Source organism: Gymnogyps californianus, chromosome 18 (assembly GCF_018139145.2).
Source record: "Gymnogyps californianus isolate 813 chromosome 18, ASM1813914v2, whole genome shotgun sequence".
Classification (NCBI taxonomy): domain Eukaryota; kingdom Metazoa; phylum Chordata; class Aves; order Accipitriformes; family Cathartidae; genus Gymnogyps; species Gymnogyps californianus.
Window position 1 is genome coordinate 2534475 of NC_059488.1, and position 17700 is coordinate 2552174.

General features: G+C 46.9%; 1 protein-coding gene across 1 annotated transcript in view; it reads left to right on the forward strand.

Moving 5' to 3' along the window:
• CACNA1B (calcium voltage-gated channel subunit alpha1 B) overlaps positions 1-17700 on the forward strand; it is a 301750-nt gene that overhangs the window by 184072 nt on the left and 99978 nt on the right. The window contains exons 15-18 of the mRNA XM_050908179.1: positions 2435-2566; positions 3474-3546; positions 8374-8491; positions 15313-15380. Coding sequence (XP_050764136.1) covers positions 2435-2566; positions 3474-3546; positions 8374-8491; positions 15313-15380 — 391 coding nt within the window. The remainder of the gene's footprint in view (positions 1-2434; positions 2567-3473; positions 3547-8373; positions 8492-15312; positions 15381-17700) is intronic.

Below are 17700 nucleotides of genomic sequence, written 5' to 3' on the forward strand. Positions count from 1 at the left end.
TGGATTTTTGAGCTGACATGACAGAAGCGGGTTCATTGCGTTACCAGAAGCCAGGTCCCCCCCAGCTCACGCGGGAGGATCTCAGCTGTGCTGGGCCACAATATCCCAGTGCCTGAGCTGCACAGCTCAGTCCTAGCATAACGCATGGAGAACAAAGTGATGGCACCAGGCACAGATTGCTACCCATCTGCTCTCATCACGGTCTTTACTGTGAAAACGTCCTGACCCTCAGTAGTTTTCTTTTTTTCCCTTTTTCCATCTCTTTCATAGCAATTTTTCTCTGAAGCTCCCTGCCCCGTTTTTTTTTGCCTCTGTGTTTAACAGAAGACAGTTGCAGTCCACCTGCTTTGAATAATTGATGGTATTAGACCTTCTGATTCATACATCCCAAATCAGTGTGACTGCATACAGCAGAGCGATGCAGTAGTTAAAAAGTTAAATTACAGCCAGCCTTAAAGGTGACAGCAGGATGCACTACGAGGGGACACAGCCTAAGAGGGGCTAAAATTCAGCAAGGAGGGCAAGGAGAAAACAGCTTCACGTGTTTTCCTCTTTGTCATGACACAGAACTGAATGGGGACTGGCATCTGTGGAAATGCAACTCCTCATTATATCCTGGTGCTCTGTAGTCAGGCAGGGTTTGGTGCGGAGCTATTCCAGGACAAGACAGAGCCTCCACATGTATTTTGTGTCCAGTTGTGTTAACTGCAAGGTGTGAACCCCTTGCTTGTGGCAGATTTTGCCTGAAGCCTTTGTGTCAAGCAGGGGAGAGCCGTGCGATCAGCAAACCCTTCCTCCTTCTCCAAGGAGGGCAGCTCAGCCCCTTTTGCTTAGGGGCTAACCCTGAGTAGGTTTGGTTGCAACTTTTTCGATTGAAGGTATTCTCCCGAGAAACCAAAGTTTGCCCTGAAACCTCTGTCACTGTATTATGGACATAAGTTTTCTTGGAATGGGTGCAATGGGAGTGCAAGATCCTGCTTCTCCTGGGATGGACGTGCCTATATCATCCTCAGCACAGGGAAACATGGGCTAGTTCGGTCCTCCCACCTACACCTGGGGGAGGGAAGAGGAGGAAAACAAAGACAAAGAGAAGAGAAAGGATGGCGTCTCTGCTCTTCTGACTCAAGCTCTGAGCTTCTCTCCCCGTCAGCAGATCAGACAAATCCATGGGCTTCCTTCTGCTGGATACCCACAGCCACACTGCAGGAAAGAGCTCAGTGCGTGGGTCTGTCCCCAAAACTGCGGCCGGAGGAGGCACAGGGCAGGATGGTAGAGCATGCTGCTGTGGAGAGTGACCTCTGGATGGCAGCTCCCAGTGCTGGGTGGTGGAAACGAGAGAAGTCACTGGAGAAAAAGAGAGAAAAATTTCCTCCCTGCAGACTCAGAACTTTAACAGAGGACACGTGAAATGGCTCTAAATCACTCGTTTCCTACTGCCTGCTCCAGCCCTGTTGTTCGCGTGCCTGTCTGTCCAAAAGGAGATTGTCAAAGAGCTCCTCTGCTTAATAGCTCTTTCTGCATTTTCTGATTCATTAGTTTTCCTAATATAAATGCTCCCTGCCTGTTCTCAGCAGGGCAATAAAGCCAGGAAAGAGAGCTGTTTCTGAGCACCCTCCCCGGCACACTGTCACTCGACGTGCCTGCCTGCGAGTATGCCAGGAGCTGTCTCAGGGGACAGGGGAGATAAAAGCAAACTCACGTCAGTATCTGGCCAGATGCGACTTGGATGTGTCAGTCAGGATTCGGGCTGAGCCATTCCCTCTTGCCGTGTTGGAGTTAACGGCCTGGATTTGTTTTCGTCCTCCGAGGAGGTTGCTCGGTCCTGGATGCTTAAGCCACGTGGCTGAATTGCCCCACACTGAAGGCATCACTGTGCATGAATGTGTGTGTTAAACGTCTACAGAAATGTTTAAACATGTGGGCGGTTACGTCCACTTGTGGATACTGGCATTTGGTAAGTTGGAAGGACACACCGCAAAGACGTCCTGGTGGAAATGAGCTGTTTATTCCAAATTCGTGTCTTAGGAAGGGAGGGATTCACTGTCCCCACGTTCAGTCTCACCTTGATGATATCGATACATCCCTGGTTTTGACACCCCTGCTGACTGCCATGCCAGATGAAAGGATGCAGAAAGGTCGAAATCTATACCAAGAGAGGGGTTACTGAGAAACTAAACCGAACACTGTCACTGCAGATGACTGCTCTGCATGGGTACACATGCACCGAGGTGACCATCTCTGCCCTTGTGATGCTACAAGAGATTTTGCCACTCAGTGAGCTGTATTTTCCGATCATAGAGGGGAGTTTAAAGATGCTGATATTCCTTGCCATTCTTTTCCTTTTTTATGATAAGAAAATAGATTGTATTAATTTCTTACCGAAGGCTCTTCTCCCACTCATGTTACCTCTTGGCTGCTCTGATCTCCAACACAGGTACTGGAATTCCCTGAGGAATCTGGTGGTCTCCTTGCTGAACTCCATGAAGTCCATCATCAGTTTGCTCTTTCTGCTGTTCCTGTTCATTGTGGTGTTTGCTTTGCTGGGGATGCAGCTCTTTGGAGGACAGTAAGTCTAATTAATCATTGTCCTTTCAGGGCTAATCTGAAAGCAATCACCTGGAATACATAAGGGAGAGAGGGGCTGCAGGGCTTGAAAGATTCACATCGTGGGTGCAGATGTCAGGCTTTCTGGGCTGCTGAGAAGTCGTCTCTGGTTTATAGGAAAATAGTTCCTGTTCTGGCGTTTTACCTGGAGCTGAATTCTTTCTAGTTACCCTAATTCAAAGCTCCTATGTCATTCCGTGGTCCCCATGTACACTCAGACCTCTGAAATAGGACTGGGAGAGGCAGCACTTTTTCTGCTGTTAAGGGAAAGGCAAATTCTTTTCCTGATAGCCAGGGTGACAATATATTTATTCACTTGGAATATTTTTCTGCTGGAAAACATAGTTTTGTTGAATCTGATTTTTCTCGTTAGAAATGCCAGTTGTGATGAATTTTGCAGCAAGAAATATCACAATATTACCATTTAAACTGCAGCATAAATTTTGAAATGAAATAACATGGTTTGAGGTTTGTTTTTTTCCCCCCAATCAATCACTATTTTATCTTTAAAATACTAAAATGCAAAGATCTACTTAAGAGGGCAATTTCAATTTTGATGTTTACACTTGAGGACAAAAACTTCTGGGAATGGTTTGTTGCACAAAATCATTTGAGATTTTGATTGTCCATGTTAATTGTGGGTGAAAATGAATTTCAAAGCATCAGAATTTTCTCCAGGAATTGAGTTTCTGCTAATAGTTCTCTTAAGCATCTTCTCAGAGACACCGTGTTCCTGCTGCCGTTGCCTGGGGTGTTATTGCCAGGTGGCACAAATGTTGCTCTCTGACTTGGGTTACAGGGTATTACGAGACTGCGTGAGAGTTCCTTGTCCCTTATTGCTCTTGTTTTTATTTCTTACTTCTGTCTAGATTCAATTTCCAAGATGAAACACCAACTACGAATTTTGATACCTTCCCTGCCGCCATCCTCACAGTATTCCAGGTAAAGCCATACCTTGTCCTGGGTAAGCATGAGAAAATAAATTCCTGGGCACCTCTTCCTGCTTATGGGGTGCAAAGAGGTCCCCCAAAATCCGTGGAATTTAGGAAAGGGCAAGCCCGCCCTTCTCATGTATTTTGCCACACTGACCAATCAATGCATCATTAAAAATCAATGCGATGGAATTAAGGAAAACCAGAACAAAAGATTTTTTGCTAGGAAAAAAATACTGATAAAATAGACATTTCTGTGCCAAGCTTAAAGTCTGTGTGTGCCCAAGCTCTCTTCTCCTGAGGCCCCTGCCTGGGGTTGCACGCTGCAATGGCAGCACTCGCGTGTGCCCCGCTGTGTAAATAGTCCTGTCTGAAATCCTAGACAGCGAGTGAGCGGTTGACCTGTTTCACTTTCTCCTGTGGTTGCCGTAATTTAATGAGGAGAGAGGCCTGAGCTAGCTCCAGGCAGTAAGGAAATAATGTAGCATTTTGCACGGTAATAGCTCAGGATAAGATAATGCTGGATAAGAATGACAATCAATGGGTGAGCACAGAAAGAGGCATCAGCCTTGGGCGAGTTCGTGTGATGGCAGGAAGAAGTCGCGGTTCTGGCAGATGCAATGCTCAGATTTAAGAGCCTAGGTTTGCAGCTGTTCTCTGCATGCCTTTTTTAAAACAGTTATTTCAGGTGTTTCAGTAGAGAGCTGGGGATGCTGTACCCTGCTCCATGTGCAGGTAACACAGGCCCGTGGAGGACTGCCCTGCCTTTGTAGTGTTGTCCTACACAAATTGTTGATGCGGGCTCGAGCTGAGACTTGACCCCGGTTCCGAACTTTCGTAGATCTCAGCAAGGCTTGGCTTATGTATTTCAGTGTCATGTTCCAGAAAGCGGGGGGGGGGGGGGGGAAGGGTTGATGACAATTTTTGGATTAAAACAGAAAAAGAGTCTAAAAGAAAATGTTCCCTGTGACCTCTGCGTAAGCAGCTTCATATGGGTATTCCTTCTCTCCAGATGTGAAGCAGGTTCAGTAGTACTTACCTCGCAGGATATTGCAAATCATGGTAGATTAATATTTGCATAGTATTTTAGTACTCATCAAAGAACAGGCTTGAAGGAACGTAAAGGTATTGCCACAGAGCCGGAACTGAATCCGAGTCAGGCTCCGGATATGAGCATCTGGAAATTTTGGTGTTGTTTTGCTTTGGGACTGTAGCTGTCTCTTGAGAATACTTAGCTGAAATATTTCCTTTCTATTCCTGAGATAAATACCCCTGTAATGTAGTGGCTGTGGGATGAAGGAAAACGCTGTTGGTTTTATGACATTTGCCTAGAACGTCAGAGCTACGAATTAAAACCAGCAAAAACCATCAGCACTGAATTAACTCAGTGCAGCCTCACAGAGGCATTTCGATAACCTCTGCCCCCAGTCCATCCCCCCTCCTCCCCTGAATTGCAAATACCATGTCAACATTTCTTCAATTTGGGCTTTGGATTTTCTTCTAACCTTGTCTTCCATAAACTCAGGCAAGCCAGCAGGCTTGTTCGGTTGCTGCTCTAATGAGCAGAGTAGCATCTTTTAGTGAATGCATTCGATCTGTTGAACAAATAGAATAAAGCCAGATATACCCTGTCTGTCCCTAACCCCTTTGGAGATTCTTTGTTTAAGAAGCAGTCTTAAACAAAGTCTTCTGCAGCCTGCCTTAGCCCATTTTATTTCAGCAGACCTGGCTGGGTCGTGATCCTCTGTCATGCGACTCCCAGGACATGTTTTGTCTGACTGGCAGCTGGCTGAACTCAGCGTTGGGTGCAACTGAGCCCCGCTCTCCCTAAATTCCCTTTTGAAGAGCATCACGCATTTTTCTCCAGCTCCTGGCTCCCAAGAAAGTCTTTGTGAGCTGAATGCCAAGCTGTGTGTATACAAAATACAAACACAAACTATATATATATATTCGTGCGTATTTATATACACATGAAAAATAACTACTTGCATCTCCCCATTCCAGCAGTCATTGAGCTGGAAGCATGAACAACATCCATAAGTGCAGAGACTCTATAAAGCAGAAAGACTTGTGTTAACTACATGCTCTGCTCCCTGAGAGCTGCTGCGTAAATAATTACACACTGCCGGGTGCTCAGGAGCAGAGCACCGGTGACCGCTGGAGGAGATGAGGAGTCGCGGTGGCAGGATGGGACCGAACCTCAGCTCTGCTGATGGGTGCCCTGCCGAGGCTCGGGAAGCAGAGCTGGCTTCGGTTTGATGTCCGAGTGCCCTGGCTGCCCTCGCTGACCTGCCTGTGAGATATGACGCTGAGCTGATGTGATTTTGCGTTTATTCAGGCCCTTCTTCAGGAAAGCACCTCACTTTCAGGACGGTCCTTTGAAACGGTGCGGTACTGTTCCTCTGCAGCTGAGTGCCTGCCATGGTTAATGTGCTCATTAAGCCATTAAGATTTCACAACAGCTCTTGACAGCTGTTTTTATTCCTCCATCACCTGATGGCACCTCAGCCAAGCCTAAGTATTAAATGCTGAGATGCACTGGACAAAATGTTCATTTGGGGCAGCCAAAAGCAGTTTTGGACCCAGGGAAAAAAAAAAAAAACGTTTGGGACCTTACTCCAAAGTCCTCATTGCTTGTGCCCCTCCCTCTGCAATGCTGTCCTTTTCTCTTCTGTAGCAAGAAGTTCTTAAAGCATCCATAAACAGAGACTTTATAGAGCAGAAAGACTTACTTACTGCATGTGCTCTGCTCCTTGAGGACTGCTACCTAGTTGCTTAAGTAATTCCTCCAGCTGATGGGCGACAGCGCAGACAGTGGGAAGGACACCAGGTCAAAGTGTGTGTCCTCTTGCCGGGGCCTCAGAGAGCACCCTCGGCTCTGCCCAGGCAGGCTGGTTCGTTTAGACTATTTATCTCTCTGCAAGAGTTCCATAAACTTTTTTTTTTTTCCTTTAAGTTTTTGTTCCACTTCCAAACTAATCCAGTTGGATTTTTGAACCCAGACCCCAACCTGCCGGCCTTGTTTCTGTGCAGCCTGTAGTTTGTGATACCTGCCACTCCTGGTCTTCTGCAGGGCATAGAAGCATTCCCACTGGTTTCCCTTTCCCTTTCTGTTTGTGTGAACAGAAATCACTTTATGGTTATTCCCAGAAAGCAGGAACAGTTGTGAATTCATGGAAACGATGAATGTGAACAGTGTTTTGCATAATTGAGTGCCAGAGCTGAAAGCCCAGTGCCCTGGTTCATATTCTCTGGTGTAAATCCAGAGTAAGTCCAATGGTGTGGGTTAGGCTTGGGCTCTGAATTCTGGTCTCTGAACTATTTCAGACCAGATTCTGCATTTAGGAAACAAATTTGTGTATGCGCTGTATGTCCTTGTGTCTATACTTGCTCTTAGCATATTGCTGTCATCAGCACCAACCCTGCAGCAAGAAATTTTCTGTCTATCAGTAGCTGATGACTAGTCTGGAATTTGCAATCATTTCGAGCATACTGTGTGCACATGGGACTTGATTACTACAACACGCATTATGCTTTGGGCTTTTTTGGGTATTGTCTTCTATTAAACACAAAGACAACTTCCTATTTAGGAATTTGAGCTTCACATCCCAGTGGGCATGTTTTAATGTACTAAAAGTAACTATTGCTTGACTCTGCCATGGCAGGCAGATGAAGTGCTGATCTGCCCAAAATGTTGCTGTGTTACAGTCATTGGTGAAGAACAGGAATGGCAGGCAGTTCAGACTGGTGCAAAATTAGCATCTAGCATGACAAGGCTTATTTGAGCCTTAGGTGTTTTCACTTATTATGATTAGTTTTTCTATTATTCATGTGTTTGATAATTAGCCTCAGGTCAGTATCCAGAGCCTGCAGCCAGGACAGCTCTGCAGAGCCAGGCTGCGGTTGTGCTCGCCTCTGTACAAGGACGCAGGAGGAACAGAGTCCCCTTCAAGCTGCCCTCATCTGTCCTCACTCATCTGCATTTGGTTATTGCTTCTGCTTAGGGCTTTTTTTGTGGTTTCTGGCTGGCTGGGTGGCTGAGGGTCCTTGTGGCCATGGCAAGCAGGAAACCTGGAGAAGAACTTGTCGTGTTGCAGCCCCCTGGCAAACCTTGCAGTGGTTGTGCTGCCCAGTGCCCGGCATTTGGAGTCATGTTCACGCATGCACCAGCTGCAGCAAAGCTGTCTGCAGCCCTGAGGAACAAAGGAATAGTGGAAGGGGTTTGCAAGAGTTTCTCCTCCTGTTACGCAGTCACTCGGTGTGTACAGTTGTGTGTGGGTTGGGGGGGAGCTGAGCAAACCCTTTCTGTAAGAAGTGAATGACAGGAGTTGATGCTGGCAGAGGTCCCAGTCAGGGCACTGGGCTCAGAGGTCAGAGTTTTCTTGGGTCTGTGGGAAACGCCATGCATGGAGGTGTTGAAACTTGATCTCTCTGCATGACTTAAAAATGGAGAAGGGGGAGAAATTTTGCTGGGGGTGAAGTATTGGAATGTGGTTTTTACTGCCTCTGCCTGCATGAGAGGCTACGGTCAGAGGTGGGCAGCAGGCATGTAACCAAGAGGGGGCAGGAATGGGGCAATGGTCCTCCCTCACCAGCGGTCCTCACTCCTCCTCAGCCCATGCCGGAGGAGAAAGCTGTGTCCGGCCCAGGGTGAGACCATCCAGGGCTGGGGAGTTGATGTCCAGCACTGCAGTCTGCCACACTAATATGCTTATCCATTTTCCCCCCCAAGACCAGTCCTGGATTGCATCAAGCTGCCCAGCTCCCCCAGACCTTACCTACTTTGTCTTCCCTTTGAGTCACCCTTTCTTCTTCTCTCTTGAACTTTGCTGTGCAGATCCTCACGGGAGAAGACTGGAACGCAGTGATGTACCACGGGATAGAGTCGCAGGGTGGCGTCCGCTCGGGGATGTTCTCCTCCATTTATTTCATCGTCCTGACGTTGTTTGGTAACTGTATCCTTACAGATTGCCTTCTGTTAGCAGCACAGTGTGCCACGCGCCCTTCCTGGGGTGCTAGAAATATCTAATTTTGTTAAATTCTCACACCCTTACTTACACTTTTTCAAACCAAATCATTGCTATAACTTTGCTCCTTACAGCACCCGGGGTAAGAGGCGTAGGTAAGTTGTCCATGTTGGTGTTACTTCTCTGATGGCAATGTGAGTGAGCATAGTCTTCATTCACTTTAATTTTCCTGTTTTACCTTAAGAATGTCCTATTAGGAGTTAATTTATGTTGTGGGAAAAATGATTGAAGTCAAGTCAGAGCAGGACCTCTGTACCTTGAATATCTTCATAGATAGTTTGCACTAGGTCAGGGTAAGGAAGAGTTGAAATTGGTTTGGTGCGTAGATCAGGCTTCGGTCTCTTGGTGCCTTTGTCTGCACGGCAGCTTAACCAGCTATGGTATTCCAAATGCTTGAAATTGTCTTGTCTCCACATAATGCTTAAAACTTAAGTCCAGATCTTGGGTTTCGGGCTCTGGGAGTACTCGGTCATGTTCCAAGACCTGACACGTGAAGTCTCTGAAGATGTTTTGTTCTGCTTAGTCATGAAAATCTCTTGAGGGCAACAGGAAGCTGGGAGCTTGCATCCCCTCAAAATGTGCCAGGGTGTCTGCTGGGGAACCAGCAGCACTCTTGACGTGTATTATGTCCCTAGAGAGGTCTAAGGAGGCAAGAACGTAGCATTCACATGGTGATGGGATTTGGAAAGGGAGGCTGTATTTTATACAGAAATGAGCAAAGAGATTCTTTGATCTAACGGCTGGGTGTGATTAGGAGAGCCAGCAGAGCATAGTAGTTGTGATGGGTCTGTCCCTGCTTCATGATGGAGGCTGCTGGTGGGCTGATGTTGTGTCGCATTGCTCACATTAACTAGGTACAAAATTGTTGGTGCGAGATGTTTGCTGGCTGCAGCGACAAGCTGTGTGGAGTCAAACAGAGCATCCTTAAAAATGGAAGCTTAAAAACTGTTGCATATATGAGGCTGCCCAGCTGGTTTGTTTGTTCTGTAAAATAGGGATAATAACGCTGATCATTGCCGTTCTGCTTGAGAGCTCTCTGGAGGGTTTCCCAGCAGTGCGAACCTTCTTGCTAGTTACAGTCCCGGTGTTCGTCTTTTCCTAGGAGTCCTGTTTGGGCTGGCAGCATCGGCTCGGTACCTAGGAGAAAGGGAAGAGTACATGGGGGGCAATACTTGTGCTGAAGACGTAGAGTAGTTATAGACATAGACCCCTTCAGCTGGCAGTCAAAATGACAGGAGATGAGACATCAGCGCCCATGGACTGCATGGCAGGGCTCCGGCCCTTTGCTTTGCCTGAAATCTCCCCATTAGCACGAGGAACTGAGACGGGGAACAGCGGAGCAGACAGCGTGAGCTGTGCTTGTCACACAAGTGTGTCTCTGCGGGATTTATCCCATTAACGTGCGCTGTCAGAGGCAGAGCAGCCGTGACGCCTGGGCGGGCTCGGCAGCTATGCTCAGACATCCGCCTCATGGCGGGCAACATGCCCCCTTCCAGAAACACAAGGCTTTGGAAAACTGGGTCAGTGGAGAGCTGGGAGGGAGGGAGATCTCTAAATCCTCAGCACTTGGCATTTGAAAATGAGATTAAGCTATAATCAGGCTTGACAGCAGAGCTGAGAGACTTTTAACCTTAGAGCAGCTAAGATCCAGCATTTTTGAGGGAACAGGATATAAATTCCCTTCTTGCACCTTTAATTCAGAGGGGGCTTCTCCCTTGTCCTTGAGTTTTCATTAAAGGGGAAAGAGCAGAGGATGTTCAAGAGGAGGGAATAAGGACCTGGTTCACCTATTGCCACCGCCATGAATTTGGTATTTGCCTCTGCTCGCCCTGGCAGAGTGGCGAGTCGAAACCTTACCCACATTCTCCCCAAATATCATCCTGGCAGAGGGCAGCTGTCTTGCGTTCCCTTCTGCTGTCCTGCTGCCAAGGAGATCCAGGAGGTGGCTTTCCTGGCCACTTCCCTGGTACCGTCTCCAGTGCCCCTCTCATCCCCTTTGCCCGCAGTCGCATGCTGGTGGCACAGCTTTAGCGCAGCCGGAGCGCTCCTCGGGGCTCTACCTGTGCATTTAGCAAGGAGGATATGTCAGGTGTGATTCTTTAATTCTCCATGAGTCCTGCAGATGGGGACGAGTTTGCTGTAGGTGAGTTTCTGTGAGCACAAAGTAGAGAGAGAGGGGAGAGCTGGCTGACAAAGACTAACAGCACTCAGAAACCCTTTTATAATGTCCTAGAAGACTTCTTTCATCAGCTTCTAGTGATCAGAGTTATAAACCTGAAGCAAATCTCCTAATTTCTATGGAGATTTACAGCCCTGTTGGAGAATTAGAGACCTGGCCCAGATTGTCTCTGTAGAAACTTAGTCTGAGAGCATCAGCTGCTTTCACAGAGAGCTTGTAAGAGACTTTCTGCATCGCATGTAGACCTGTTTGCCTTTAAGCACCGTGGGCGAGAGGCTGGAGTGTGTGGTGGAGGATGAGGGGTTAAACCTTTTCTTGTCTGTTTACCGTGGGAATTGCAGCAGTAAGCCCACTAATGCTTGCGCTGATATTTCAAACAATATTTCAGTGAGGTCAGTGCTACCCTTGCTTTTCACTAGCTACGGTTTTGATGCTGAGAGCAAGCAGCAGGCAGTCATTTATCTCTGAAGGAAAGCTGAACTGTATGACTTACCAGGGACTTAAATTATCATTAACTGTCAAAACATAACCAGGAATGTCTGAAAATAAAGTTTAGTTTGCCGGAAAAGAACAATCCTGCATTTTTGCAGGAAGTAAAATAGTCATTAGTGTCAATGATGCTGCAGTGCCCCAGCAGTGATAAGGACAGGCAAGTGTACAGGGTCAGGTACGTGCCTGAGCCTCGGGTTCACCTTCCCAAGGAGAGCTGCCCAGCCTGGCAAACACCAAGAGGACACCCTATAGAGAGCAGTCCAAGTTGTTGATTAGCTTAATTATAGATTAGATTAACGTGAACTGTCTTTTCTGCTCTAACTTGGGACTTCACAAAGTCCCTCCAAAAAGCTTTAAGAATGTACTTTTTTTATGCAGTGGATTTTTTTTCATTTGTCAAGTGTGGATTTGCTGCCAGCCCTCCCCACACAGGCATTCACTGCAGCTGAATTTCTTCAGTGGGACTTTCTGTTTTTATTTTCTTCTATCAATACTGTTGAAATGAGTCTAAGCCCTTCTGGATGCTGACCAGCAAAAGGCACTTCGGTTACTCTGCTGGGAGGGGTTTTATTTTCAGTTTTTGAACATTGGCATTTGGTGAGTTCATTTTTAAGAGTTTAGGCAGACTGGATCAAATCTTGTTAGAGAATTGGCATTGGTGATTTTGGGTCAGCTTGCAAAACCTGCCCTTTTTAAACATGAGGGACTCCTTTCTTCTCCCAGAGCTGCTTGGGGCATTGTGATTGTTCTCTTTCATGAAGAAGAAAGGCAGGTGGGTGCTGGATTCCCCTGCTTCTCAGTGCAGCTCAGTTGTTTCTTTGAATCCATTTACGCTTTCAAGGGACTATTGCAAGGAAAAGATCCAGAAACTTTGGTTTTTTTAAGTCAGAAGCCTCTCACGTTACGTTCCCAGTTCCAGAAGGTCTGTGTGGAGCCAGACCTCCATGTCTGAAATGGTTTAATGAAAGTAGTATGATTACCATAACAGCAGGATTTGGCCCATTTTCTAGGAAATTACACCATGCCTGTATTCATTGTTATCCAGTTAATTGATAAATTGATGTATCTGGGCGGGGGGGGGGGGGCGGGGGGGGGGGGGAGAAAAAACCCATGAAAAACTGCAGAGGAGCCTGAAATGAAAAGCAGCAAATGCCTGGAGCGTGCTGCCCTTCCCCTTGCCCTCAGCTGCCGCGCAGGAGAGCCGTACCCGGCACCGGCCGCTGGCTCAGCTGGCCAGCGAGGTCCGTGGGTCTGTCCGGGCTATACAGCCTGGAGCAGTGGCTGGAGTTTGGGTGATATTTGGGAATCCCCAAGCTCTGCAGAAAGGGCTGAGGGACCTTTTTTGGGGCAGAAAAACCCAAGTCTGCCAGACTGTGTCTGCTTGGAGATGGATCAAAACAGCCTGATCTCTTAAATAAAAATTAATTATATTTCCAGTGGTTGATTATGTTACACGAGACATTTTCAGCATGTGTGTGTAGGAGGCAGGGGTAGGAAGACAGTTTTATTACCGAGACGTTTATTCCCAGAGCAGGAGACTTGGAAGCATTTCCAAAGTGTTGGAAGCACCCCAGAGGAAAAAACCCAAACAGCCGGCACTGGCCGGCACCCCGGCGGTGCCGCGGGCAGCGGTGCCTCAGCCTCCCTGCATGCACCCCCAGCCTCCCTGCCTGCACCCCCAGCCCGCAAGTGACAGCCCCCTCTTGCCAACCCTCGGTTAAAAGGAAATGGGGAAATTCGTATCTTTGTGAATGAAAAGTTGATTGAGCTCTGACTTCAGCGTGGGAGGGAGGTGATCATTTCAGCATCATCTTTCCCTTTTTCTTGTTCTTTATCTGCTGGGCTCACTGGGATTGAGGTGCTTCCACCCCGTGCTCCTCACTGTCCTGCTGGAACAGAGGGAGAGCAATTGATGGGCATCACATCTCAAACCTCTGTCTGTCCCAGAGGAATCATCTTCACATGATAAAAACCTCCATCACGTGTTACATGACACGGAGAAAATCTGATGGATGACCTGGCCTTTGCCTGGAGAAACCCCAGGGCTCTGTGTCCCATCACCTGCAGGTTTTGGCAGTCAGGATGCAGATGGATCCTAAGAGATTAAATACAACTCCTGCTTTCCACTGTCACAGAGGCTCCAGTTCTGATAGGCATTCAGGCTCTGGAGACACTCATGTCAATGGGAATTAGAGACGTGAATGTCTGAAGTCTTGGCTGAATTACGTTTGGGAAAAGCCTTGAGAGGGAAAGCAAAGAGGCTTTGAGCTGGTTATTTGGGGCAACTTTGGTCCCTGGCTGCCCTGGGAACTCTCCTGATACCATCCCAATGTGGGGCAGCGGCTCCGCAGCAGCGCCCGCAGCCAGCGTGCTGCCCAGAGGCTGCTGGAGCACGAGGATTTCTGGGCATGCTCCTCTTCAGCAGAGATGACTGCAGCCGATGAATCAGCCTTGCACCGCTCCTGGCTCCTCTGTTTATAGAGAAACCTCAGATGCCTCCTCCAGGCATCCTTCTGAGAAATGGAAAGCAATCAGAGGGGCACCGAGGCCAAGGTTTCCAAAATCTCGTTGCAGGTTTGCCAGCACCCTGGGAGCTCACACCTCGCCTCTCCTCCCCTCGCTGGAGCGATTGCCTGGCTCCCCTCAGCATGCCGCCCTCGTCCCTCAGCCCTGCCTTCGCTGTGGCATTCCTTTGGGCATTGCTTCCAACTCAAAGTCCGAAACGGGACACGTTAGCCCAATAGAAAATAACTGGATTAGTTGCCTAAAACTGCTGCAGTCGTTTCACTCAGCTGATGGGGACCTGCGTCTGGTCCCAGACTCGTATTTGGCTCTGGTGAGGACAGTGCAATACAAACACAGTAGCAGCGTGTTGCTGTTAAAGCCTTTGTGAATCTTCAGAGGGTAAATACTCATGAGATGAACTTCATTGTCATTGTATATTCATGTACATATATGTACATTCATATTTAGAGGAGCTATCATAGCTTTACACAGCTATGGAGTGAGAGACTCTCCTGTCACCAGGTAATGTGCAAGAACAAAATGCATTTTCTTCTTGGAGAGTGGTTTAGACTTGGTTTTGCTTTGCTTGCTCTCCTTTCATATGCAAAGGTATCTGATTTACAATTGTTTTAGGGCCGTTCTGCAGACGCATAGCTGGAACAACAACAATAAAATATATGAAGGGACAAGTAATAGCTGAAATCATTAAGTGGAAAAATGAAAATAAAATATGAATAAATAATTATAGGAAAATGTTATGTCTTAGTGATATAATGCAGTGCTCTGCAGAGAGACCCAGGCTAGCGTGGGCACTGGCGGTTGTTTAGCTGGGCTACATGCAATTTGGCCTGGACTAACGGCCCGTTTCCCGGCAGAGCTCATTAGCTCGGGCTGGGTGTCCTGCTAACAGGCTCTTCTGTAGCTGTGCTCTGCGTGATGCTGCAGCATTCAGGATAGAGGATGTCTGTGGCGGTCTAATTGTCATTTTGACTTCAGTGTGATGTCATGATAGTTTCCTTCCACCAGTATGTAATGCAGCAGTGACCTAAGCTTAACATTTTCATGGTACTGAATACCTTTTTATAGCTATATGTATATATTATGCAAATGTTGGCTTTAAAATGACCAATTTCCAGGAGCTCTACTGGTTCTCCTTTTAAACAAGAGGGGAAAATGAAGGTGAAATCCTCGGGGCGGGGTGGGGGGCAGGAGCGTAGGTGTGGATTTTCTGGAATGAAAAAACAGGGGCCGTGTGTCTCTAGGACCACCATAGGGTCCCATACCGGTTACATCTATAGTGTTGTAAAGCCCATCTGCTCAGCACACGCGCGTATCCTTACCAGGGATATGTGCTGGGGAAGAGACAAATGGGTGTCCAGCACCTGCTGTGCTGCAGAGCTGGCTCCCAGCAGAAGTGGGTGAGTTAGAAATGAAGACAAAGCAGTGGTGCGAGGGGTCGATCCATAATATACCGATGATTGTGAGTGGGGAAAGAAGGGTGGTGGCAGCAGAAGGGGAACAGTTTACTGTATCTGCTGTGTGAAGATTTTTTTCCTTAGCTGCTCCCCAAAAGATACGCTCCTGAATGTCTTCTTGGCTATCGCTGTTGACAATCTGGCAAATGCCCAAGAGCTCACCAAGGTATGTATGAGATTTCTGTTTCCTCAAACTTAGACCACAGCTGCTGGATCTAAAGCACACGTTACCGACCCTTCCAGACACCCTGAGGTTTCCTCTAGAGCCTGTTCATGCGGTATCTCTGTTTACCATTTTGCATTGCAGAGAGGGATCTGGAGGTTTATTCTTGTGCATGTTTGTTTCATTTCAGGGTTGTTTCAGTGAACTATTTCATGTTCTTTAGTTTCATTTTACCACAGAGTGGGCAGTGGGCATTGCTGATCCCACTGCTGCATGGAGGTGCGCAGGCATTCATAGCATTTGCTGTTTTCAAGAGCAGAGGCGAAGCAATCAATGGGTTTTGGCTGACTTGAAGCTTAGACATGGGGAAACGCAGGTGTATTGCTGCTTTTGCTGTCTCACACTAATGTTTCATACCTTGCTGAGTTTCGGGATGAATCAAAAAACGAACATTCTCCAGTCAACTCCCTGGAAAACAACGTGTAGAGGCTATTGTGAATACTCAGTGAAGATGTTATAATCTTCCTGCCTCTCACCAGGTGCAAGAGAAATCTGAGGCACCAGACCAAGCGCAGGCAGAAAGCCTGGTCCTGGCAAGAAATGGAAATGACACCGATGTAACTTTACTGTATGCGCAGATTTGTATTGGAGCATTCCCTGTGGAGAAAAACTTAGAGCCTCAGCATTGTGCAGGAAGGATTGCAAGTGCTGCAGTTTGTATTATTACATACTTTGGATTTCTCATTGTAGCATACTCAGTTGTATTTATGAGGCAGCATTAGATTTTGTTTGCACGTTTCTAGCTTGTTCTCACCGAGTGGATAAAAACATGCACACCCCACTGCTATGCTGCTGCCATCGCCGTAAGTCACAGTGACCTGCTAGCAGCAAAAGAAGCACCGTATCCACCTTAGTAGTTGTATTTTACAAGCTTTAGCTTATATACTCCTTGTAGGGTAAGAAGGTGACTAACCATGTGCTTATGCAGCAGTGGGCAAGGATGTTTTCTCTTTTTAGAGTTGTAGAAAGGTGCAGTAGTTCATGGATACACAATGCAACTCCACAGTTCAGGGACACACAGATTTCTAGGAGTTTCCTACCCCACTCTAGCTGCTGAAGACCAAAGCAGCCAACCATTCCCAGTTAAAATCCACCTCTGTTGCAGCTGAGCTTGTCTTTGTCAGCTCTCCTTTTCTGCTGTGGAGCTGCGTGACTAACTTCGACTTCCAGCTTTGACTGGAGCCTTGTTTCCCGACGGCTGATATCCAGCACAGACCGTGCAAGAAGGCTGGTGGCTCTCAGGTGTATCATAAATGTTCCTATGTCTCTGAGACCATGTTCTGCATCTCTCCTCTCTTATAAAGCAGCTCCGGGCTGTGTTTAATGGCTTTCGGTGTTTTTTTTCTGGGAAGTTTTTCCCTTACAGCAGCTCAGCTGCTTCTGTTCTTTCTAAAGCCCACAGAAATCTCCAGCCTGGAGGCATGCATCCTCCCAGCCTGTTCAGGAGATTTATGGGCATCCCTTCCGTGTGCTAAGAGTGAGGATCAGGCCCAGCACAATTTTTGGATAATGAAGCTCATCCTACTTCTTTCTTAATCCTTTTAGTGCTTTCTTGTGAATATTTCAGCAGCTGACTGGGATGGTTAAAAACCTGACTTTGTTGATGTTTATAAAGTATAATTAAATATTGATGGATTGAGCAGCATTGCCAAATCATAAAGCTCCTTGAGAAACTCTTTTTTGCTTTAATTTTATTATGATCCCAAAAAATCACTAGGGCTTTCAAAAGAAGAGGAAAAAGATAAAAGTAGTTCAATTATATAGCATACCTGGAGAATGAGGGATTTATTGCTAAGTAAATATGATCATGCAAAACCAAAAATGGCCCGGAGATATAATTAAGTTACTCAGGAGTCAGTTGATCTCAGGAGACTTTCTTGACATTTACACTGTAAAACTAATCGAGATCAGTGCTGCATATAATGTGGGAAAACCATAAGCAGTTTGCAACTGCCTCTGTTCTGGAAAGACAGAAAGCTTTCCAGCTAACCTTCAGGACTGAAACATTTCAACCAACATTTCCACTTCTGGATGCTAATTTGGACTTCTTTTATCGTGGCGTTTGAACATCTCTCGGTAGCCTTAGCTGGGCGTTGTGACCTGTAACAGAAGTTATCAGAATTGTAACTATATTTAACTTAAGCTTGATCATCCGATGTCTATTACAAAACTCACCAGTACTTCGAATGACTCATTTTGGGGGAAAAAAAAAGAATCACCTTCTCTGCTTTGAATATATAAAGAATCTGCTCTCCAACCTCTG